The sequence below is a fragment of the Lolium rigidum genome, chromosome 4, assembly GCF_022539505.1.
Source record: "Lolium rigidum isolate FL_2022 chromosome 4, APGP_CSIRO_Lrig_0.1, whole genome shotgun sequence".
In the NCBI taxonomy this organism is placed as follows: Eukaryota; Viridiplantae; Streptophyta; class Magnoliopsida; order Poales; family Poaceae; genus Lolium; species Lolium rigidum.
The window spans coordinates 5,005,782-5,015,095 of record NC_061511.1 but is presented as its reverse complement, the minus strand read 5'-3'; the positions used below and the strand labels follow the sequence as shown (position 1 = coordinate 5,015,095).

Genomic DNA, 9,314 nt, shown 5'->3' with positions numbered 1-9,314 from the left:
TCCACAGCTTAAAAGTGTATGTGCACGGGTAATTTTTTATGCAAAAGCCCTTATTAAACTCCGTTTATTTTAATTAAAGCCGGACTTTTGAAGGCATCGACGAAGAGGCCAGAACGCGATTGGACGAGAACCCAGCGTCCGTTTCTCCGTCCCCCAATTGGGCCAGCCATGGGGGTACCACCATCCACGAGATCCCAACTCCCAAAACTCCACGGACCCATCCCATACACCACCAGCAGCACAGCGCATTCTCCTCCCCAACTTCCTCCAACCCGGTGGCCCACCTGGCAGCCCCCCGTCCAAAGTCCCCAACCGCCTCCCTCCCTACACCGCGCCCACGCGCGCAGCCGTGACGGCGCTCACGAGAAGGCGACACACCTTTACGTGCGAGACGAGAAGTATTTTACCACTTATTTTCTATTATCTGCTCGGCTCGGGTCGCCTTCGGCAATAATAAAAAGCGCAACGGCAGCAGCGATCTAGGCCTCCTCCACCAGCGCCCTTCCTCGCTCGCATCGCCCTCCCGCGCCTGCTCCGCTCCCAGCCCGGCCAGATCTCGCCGGCAGGCCTCGGACGGAGGAGATGGCGGACGCCAAGCAGCAGGCGGCGGCGCCCAGCGGCGTCTGGAAGACCATCAAGCCCTTCGTCAATGGCGGCGCATCCGGGATGCTCGCCACCTGCGTCATCCAGCCCGTCGACATGATCAAGGTACGGATCATGTACGCGCGCTCTCTTCCCGGTCTCCGGTCTCCGGTTTCCGGCTCGCCAGCGGGGTGTGAGGACTGACACGGGGCGGGATCGGGGATGGTTGAGGGCGTAGGGTTTGTTTAGGCAGTGCTCGTCTCAGTGTTAGATCTGTGGACGGTTTCGGTGGATGCGCGCTACGCCGAGTGATGGATCGGGCGGGTAGAATCCGCGCATCTGTGTCGGTTAGATCTGGTGACGCGGCTGCGGCCAGTGGAGATTGATGTCCGAGAGTGGCCATTCTTAGATCTGTGAACTGGAGTATGCCGTCCCATGGATAAATGTAAGTAGAAGCGATGTGCCTTTCGCCCCACACAATCCGTTATCGTTATCCACCATGGGATTTGCTCGATATGTTTGCTTAGATCCACTGTGCTGTGCTGTTATGTTCTCTTCCAGAAGATCTGTATGTTTGTGTGCCTTCACTGCATTTTGCATGAATTGGATTTCGAACAGTTTGTTCTGTTAGTATGTGCTGTTGTAGCGTTTCAATGCTTGCGAAATTAGTGAGTTGAGTCGCACGCCATCACAGTTCAGTTGGGTGATTTTACTGGAGAGTGGAGGGATGCTCACCAATTGGAATATCTGCCATATTGCTTCTATGGCTGATGATCACGAAATATAAACCATGTTACCAACTTTTGCTGGAGCATGGGACTCGGGCAAATATCTCTTGCTGTCTGTGTATTTATGGCATGCCTTGTCACAGATGTGTATATACTTGGCACTTGTGCTTTATATCTAGCCTCTATTTAATGTTGCCAGTCCTATAATGTTTCCTCTTAATGGTTTCAGGTGAAGATCCAACTAGGCGAGGGATCTGCAGCTCAGGTCACAAAGAAGATGCTTGCTGAAGGTGGCCCTAGTTCCTTTTACAAGGTTTGTTCTCGGGGATGCTTTTATTCCTATCGGGGAAAATCGTTGCTGTATGTTGGGTTTCCTTCTGGCATCAGTGCATGTCTACTAGCGACTGTGCAATGTCTTACTAAAACAAATTTAACATGAAAATAATCCTTAGTATTTACTATTTTAGTTCCTAATCTGTACATTTATTTCTCACCTTAAATATGAGAAACATGGGGTTACAAGGACTCCCATTCTTTGGGGCACTAGTCACCCAAAATCATCAGGTAGTCACAGTTTTAGGGGCAAGATGTCTGTTTCTTCAATTGGGTTGTTGCTAAATCGTACTGTTTGCAGCACCAGATATGTGGTGGTGTTCCACCTAGGACAACACAGCATTTGCTGTTTCTTCAATTGGGTTGTTGCTTCAAGTTGTGCATTTTTCTGACAGGGTTTGTCAGCCGGTTTACTGAGGCAAGCTACCTATACAACTGCTCGTCTTGGATCCTTCAGGTTTGTATAGTTTTGCTTGGTTAATGGATACAGTACTGTAAATTGTTAATTCTTATATTTTACTGCTTGCACAGTATTTGATGAACCAAGATAGTACTGTAAATTGTCGATGCTTTTATTTTATTGCTTGCACAGTATTTGATGAACCAAGATCTGGTTCTCTAGTAGTATCTTGTTGTTTTAAAAGAAATGCATATGTCTGGATAATCATCCTATGAATTGTCAAGTTGCACAAAAGCTCCAGGTCCCTCCACCTAATACATTAAGGCCAGCAATTCTAGAATATCAGTCAAATGCAGGAAAGCCTGCAGTTGCTGGTGCTTTACTTCACTCTATGACATGATAATCTGTACAAGTCCCTTAACTCTTGTTTGCTATGAAATTTTACATATTCAAATGTTATAGCATGAAGTACATCCAAATGTTATAGTATGAAGTACATCGACAACAAAACTTTTGGTAAACTTTGGATGGTATTTGCTGGTATCATGAGACCCTGAACAGACATCGCATTTACTGATATCATGTGGCACATATTTTACATGGACAACAACAGAACCAAGCACCCAGTTACTATACTGCTTGCTAGCTGGTATTGTCTTGCTGATTAATATCTCACAGAAATATGCTTACTTATACAGCTCTGGTTGATGAGCTGAGCTACTTTTAAGTGATTAAGTGACTTTTAGGATCACAATGTGATATTATGGTTCTCTTTTTCAGAGCATTACTTTTTATTTTATTTTTGTAGACGATCAAATAAATTGTTGTAATGTTTTGTTTGGCAATTCGACCCATAGATAGTTTGATATGGAGTGTCTAGTTATTAAACTGGTTTTGATATTGGGTCGGTGCCATCTCTGTAATTGATGTGTACATTTTAGAGTTGGATTAATTGGGTTTATCATTGCATTGCTTCTAATTTGCAGTTTGGTATCTTATTTCTTCTCTTAGGGTTCTGACAAACAAAGCAATTGAGGCAAATGATGGGAAGCCATTGCCACTTATTCAGAAAGCCTTTATTGGCCTAACTGCTGGAGCAATTGGCGCCACTGTTGGTAGTCCTGCTGATTTGGCGCTCATTAGGATGCAAGCTGATTCGACCTTACCAGCAGCACAGCGGCGTCACTACAAGAATGCATTTCAGGCACTCTACCGTATCTCTGCTGACGAAGGTGTCCTTGCACTTTGGAAGGGTGCTGGCCCAACTGTGGTGAGAGCCATGTCACTGAATATGGGTATGCTTGCGTCCTATGACCAGAGTGTTGAGCTATTCAGGGACAAATTTGGTGCTGGAGAAATTTCGACTGTTGTTGGTAAGACTAGTTCAAGATTCTTTCTCTTTTGTCAGTTACAATTTACACCCCAACTGCTGCTGCTGCAGCCTCTCTCCACCTTCTACTATAATATCCATTTAATTTACACCGCATCAACTATCAACACCAGTGCGAGTAATCCTTTAACCTTATTACCATTTCAGTGGTGTCAACAGTTGTTGATGGATGTAATGAAAATGCTAGGTTTTATATTTTTTGTCAAACACTCCATGCTACAAACTATTTGGGAGCATAATATGTTTGCTGCTTTTCTATTTAGGCTATTCATCTCCATTATAAAATTTCTTACTTGGTTTGCAGGAGCCAGTGCCATTTCTGGATTCTTTGCGGCGGCATGCAGTTTGCCGTTTGATTTTGTGAAAACTCAAATTCAAAAGATGCAGCCTGATGCGACTGGAAAGTACCCATACACTGGGTCTTTGGACTGTGCAATGCAAACCTTAAAGAGCGGTGGCCCGTTGAAGTTCTACACCGGCTTTCCTGTATATTGTGTCAGGATTGCCCCCCATGTCATGGTAATGGCTACATGACAGACAGTTAACTTTTGTTTCTAATCCGTAACATGCAGCATACTCATTAAGCTACTTTGTGCAGATGACGTGGATCTTCTTGAATCAAATCCAGAAGTTTGAGAAGAAGATTGGCATATAAGATCTCTAATTGGAAACAGTATCCATCCTTGCTCGACACATTTAATAACATTCCAGCAGCTTCGCATTATGGTGGTTGGCTTTTGGTAGACAGAGTTTAAGCAATTTTACCGTAGCTTACATTTGCTGTGGTACTCTTGACATTGTTATAATAATCGTATTATTTGTTGTAATTGGGCATTTTTTTGGCGGGATACTTCAGTTAAGAGGGCATACTACCTTTTTTTGGCAATAATTGGGGACACTACCTTCTTGTGCCATTGAATTGAATGAGACCAGATGTTGCAGAAATCTTTTGAGATGTTTCTCTTGTGATCTTGTATGGTACAATGTGGAAATTTGTGTTGGCAGCCTACATGTTTGTGGAGGCTACTTTTACGTACGAAAACAACTTAAATTGACGTTGAAGGTAGGAGTATGAAGTTAAAATGAAGGATTTTAAGGTGAGCAGCATGCAGGCATCCCTTTTAGACCTCAAATAAATTTTAATTTGATATTTAATTTGAATTTTGAGCATATTCTATGTCTGTCATAGAGTCTAATGATGTTTTTAAATAATATAAATATATGATAACTTATTCAATGCATGATACAAACAAAACTAATTAGAACCCGCAAAACAAAAGAATGCATGGGAGCAAATTGGCAGAGCCCGTCGTAGATTAAAGGATATATATCCATACAGAGAATTTTTTTATGGGATCCGATCCACAATCTGATCAGTGTTGACTATACCTTGACGTTAGAGATGTAAACGGATCGGATTGGATCGGATATTTCTATTATCATATCCTTTACCATATTTTTATGACGGATTCGGATTAGAGCGGATAATGGTCGGATGCGGATTATATCGGATTACGGATATGGAGCGGATTCGGACCGAACTCGGATCGGAAGCGAATTATTAAGCAAATATACACATAAAAAATAGAAGCATGCTTTTTTTATGTATAATATGTTTGTAATTATATGCTATAGCTAAATGTACACATATATTTGTACAACAAAGCAAATTGGGTGCTAATAGCATACATATTTTAGCCGATGAACTAACTATATTGTCTAAATATTTAAGGTTAGGCTAATTTTATCGGATTATCCTCATTGAGGACCTCGGATAATCCGCAAAAAATGGCGGATAATCCGTATCCGTCTATCAATACCATATCCTCTATCGTATCCGCCGGATATCCGCCTGAGCACTATCCGCTTCCGCATTCATATCCGATGGATTTCTAAAAAAGTAAAAATGCATATCATATCCTCAAAAACGGATGCGGGTTCGAAGCGATAATTATCCGTACCATTTACAACCCTACTTGACGTACACCGGGCTAGGCTTTGGGCCAAGAAAAGCACGTAGCTAAAAACCAGGCCCAAGCATGGCTCGGCCGAACTAAAAAGCTAGAAAGCCGAGCAGGCCACGGGTTGGCCGCTAGGCCTACATTCCAGGGCCAGGCCTTGGATTTTCGGCCTGAGCCATTTGGATCGGGCGGCCAATGTGCTACAGCTACAAAGAAATTGATTGCTATAGCGCCACTCTTTTCGGAAAGTGCTTTTGGCACCCGAACTCCAATGCTGTTGTCATTTAATTTTTTTAAACATCTTTACAAGTTATCAAAAAATCTGAAAATAATTCTGGACGTTGTGAGTGATACATCTCACATCACGCAAAATCTCAACTCGAAATTCTTTTTATTTTGTGTTAGACAAAAATGATAAAATCTGATATATTTTGGAGATTTGAAAATAACTACTCAGATCTACACTTTTGTTATTTTTGCGTATCTCAAAATATAAAGTACGGAGAATTTGAAATTGATATTTTACACGTTCGTGGAATACATCATCGGTAATATGCTTTTCATTTTGAGATTTTTTTAAACTCAAATATACGATTTTAGATTTTATTTGAATAAATATCATTTGTGCCCATGTGTCCCAAATCTCTCTCCAATTCTTTTTCTTATCCTCCTCCTTCTTCTTCTTCTTCTTCCTTTTATTTTAGGATGTGCTATCTGTAATATTCGAACATCTCATTGTTGCAGGGCTAAATATAATTTGCATGTTCACGTTAGTAATACATTTTATTTACCAAAATAAAATTGATGCACTGCAATAAACCAAGTGAAAAAGAAGGCTGCAGGTTGTTTCCGTGTCCTTAGGGCATCTCCAACGGAACGACGTAAATCGAGCGCTAAAATCGACCGGCTACGTCCGTTTAAGTCGGTCCGCGGACACCGAAATGATTGCCAGGCCAAGATTGTCCGTTTGCGTCGGGGGCAACCTAGTGGGCCGATACATTTCGTCCGTCGAGGCTAACATGTGCTCTATTTTGAAACTAGAGAGAAAAAAAATGTTCATCATGGTAGACACGGTTGAGATATTCACATTTCTAGGTAGACTCGATATTTTGAAATTAGTGCAACATGTTAAAAACAAATTAAACATACGAAGTGCAGAAAAATATGTTCAAACTAACTTTTAAACTAGCTACTTCTTCTTTACGGAGGTGCTTCCTACTCGTCATCCTCACGGAGGCGTTTCCTGCCGGTCACATCCTCGGAAGAGCTAGTGGCGGTCGACGCGTTCGACGAGCTTGTGTCCCCCTCAGAGGAGTAGTCATTGGTGTCTTCGTCGTCGTCGGTGCCACATTTGCCGCGCCTCCGCCTTCGCCCGGGCCTTGCCTTCTTCTTTGCCGCCGCCTCCTCGGCCTCCTCCAACCGTCTCTACCTGACATCTCCATCCTCTTCCTTTTCCTCCTCCTCGTCCTGGCCATCGAGTGGCAACGACGTCCCCCTCCTCGTCCTGTCCGTCGTCGGCGACGGCTTCCCCCTCCTCCAGCTGCTCGGCGTGGCAGTTCTATCCCACCAATGGCGCCATCCCGGCGACTTCCCCTTGCTATCGGTGTCCGATGGCAAAGAGAGGTTGCTGATACGTCTCAAACGTATCTATAATTTCTTATGTTCCATGCCACATTATTGATGATATCTACATGTTTTATGCACACTTTATGTCATATTCGTGCATTTTCTGGAACTAACCTATTAACAAGATGCCAAAGTGCCGAGTTCTGTTTTACTGCTGTTTTTGGTTTCGAAATCCTAGTAACGAAATATTCTCGGAATCGGACGAAATCAACGCCCATGTTCCTATTTTTCCCGGAACCATCCAGAACCCCGAGAGCGCCGGAGGAAGCCACGGGGGCCCCACACCACACCTGGCGCGGCCGGAGGGGGGCCGCGCCGCCCTATGGTGTGGTGGCCCCGAGCCCCTCCGAGGCTGCCCTTCCGCCTATTTAAAGCCTCCGTCGCGAAAACCCTATTACGGAGGACGAAACCCACGAGAAACCTTCCGGAGCCGCCGCCATCGCGAAGCTAAGATCCGGGGGACGGGAGTCTCTGTTCCGGCACCCTGCCGGAGCGGGGAAGTGCCCCGGAAGGCTTCTCCATCGACACCGCTGCCATCTCCACCGCCATCTTCATCAACGCCTGCTTGCTCCCATGAAGAGGAGTAGTTCTCCATCGAGGCTCGGGGCATGTACCGGTAGCTATGTGGTTCATCTCTCTCCTATGTACTTCAATACAATAATCTCATGAGCTGCCTTACATGATTGAGATTCATATGATGATGCTTGTAATCTAGATGTCATTGTGCTAGTCAAGTGAGTTTTACTTATGTGATCTCCGGAGACTCCTTGTCCCACGGGTGTAAAGGTGACAGTGTGTGCACCGTGTGGGTCTCTTAGGCTATATTTCACAGAATACTTATTCACTGTTATGAATGGCGTAGTGAAGTGCTTATTTATATCTCTTTATGATTGCAATATGTTTTGTATCACAATTTATCTATGTGCTACTCTAGTGATGTTATTAAAGTAGTTTTATTCCTCCCGCACGGTGTAATGGTGACGAGTGTGTGCATCCGTGTTAGTACTTGGCGTAGGCTATGATTATGATCTCTTGTAGATTATGAAGTTAACTATTACTATGATGGTATTGATGTGATCTATTCCTCCTAACTGGTGTGAAGGTGACAGTGTGCATGCTAAGTTAGTAATTGGTTTAGTCGTATCGATCTTTCATGCACTCTAAGGTTATTTAAATATGAACATTGAATTGTGGAGCTTGTTAACTCCGGCATTGAGGGTTCGTGTAATCCTACGCAATGTGTTCATCATCCAACAAGAGAGTGTAGAGTATGCATCTATCTATTCTGTTATGTGATCAAAGTTGAGAGTGTCCACTAGTGAAAGTCTAATCCCTAGGCCTTGTTCCTAAATACTTGCTATCGCTGCTTGTTTCTTGTTTTCTTGCGTTACTATCTGCTGCGTTACTACGCTTGTTTACTTCCTACAATATTACTACCATCAACGCACGCCGAGTAAGCTATTTTCGGCGCCGTACTACTGCTCATATTCATTCATACCACTTGTATTTCACTATCTCTTCGCCGAACTAGTGCACCTATTAGGTGTGTTGGGGACACAAGAGACTTCTTGCTTTGTGGTTGCGGGGTTGCTTGAGAGGGATATCTTTGACCTCTTTCTCCCCGAGTTCGATAAACCTTGGGTGATCCACTTAAGGGAAAACTTGCTGTCTGTTCTACAAACCTCTGCTCTTGGAGGCCCAACATCGTCTACGAGGAAAAGAAGCGTGAGTAGACATCAAGCTATTTTCACGGCGCCGTTGCCGGGGAGGAATGGTAAAAGGTACTCACACTCCGGATCTCGGCTACTAAGCTATTTTCCGGCGCCGTTGTAAGTACTCGAAGCTATTTCCTTTAGACTCTGCAATTGCGACATTTGGTTTCTTGTTTACACTACACTACAAGGGAAAGGCCTATTGCCGGCGCACCTAAAAGGCCCATTGCCGGCGCACCACGAGCCCGCCGCTGCGAACGGGCCGGTGATAACTGGCCACTGCCGGCGCACCAGGCAGTGCGCCGGCGATAGGTCATGCTATGCCGGCGCGCCATCGTAGCTTCGCCGGCAAAGGGCAAGTTCCACCGGCGCAGCTGCAGCACTGCGCCGCGCAGAGTGCTTGCAGCATCGGCGCATGCCACGTGCGCCGGCAGCGAGGCATGTAGGTGCGCCGGCAATAATATGCGAAAATTCTTTTTCAGATTTTTCCCAAGCATATTAGAATACATATTTGACAACGAGTATATATTTACAACACAATTCATATTTATACAGCAGAACATGCAATATGAGAAGCACATA

General features: G+C 44.4%; 1 protein-coding gene across 1 annotated transcript; it reads left to right on the top strand.

The window, feature by feature from the left end:
• Positions 1 to 566: 566 nt before the first annotated feature.
• LOC124708516 (mitochondrial dicarboxylate/tricarboxylate transporter DTC-like) lies at positions 567 to 4,378 on the top strand. The gene is made up of 6 exons (XM_047240200.1): positions 567 to 708; positions 1,540 to 1,623; positions 2,039 to 2,100; positions 3,055 to 3,416; positions 3,738 to 3,952; positions 4,032 to 4,378. The coding sequence occupies exons 1-6, from the start codon at positions 583 to 585 to the stop codon at positions 4,086 to 4,088; spliced, it is 906 nt and encodes a 301-aa protein (XP_047096156.1). The 5' UTR covers positions 567 to 582; the 3' UTR covers positions 4,089 to 4,378.
• The last annotated feature ends 4,936 nt before the right edge of the window (positions 4,379 to 9,314 follow it).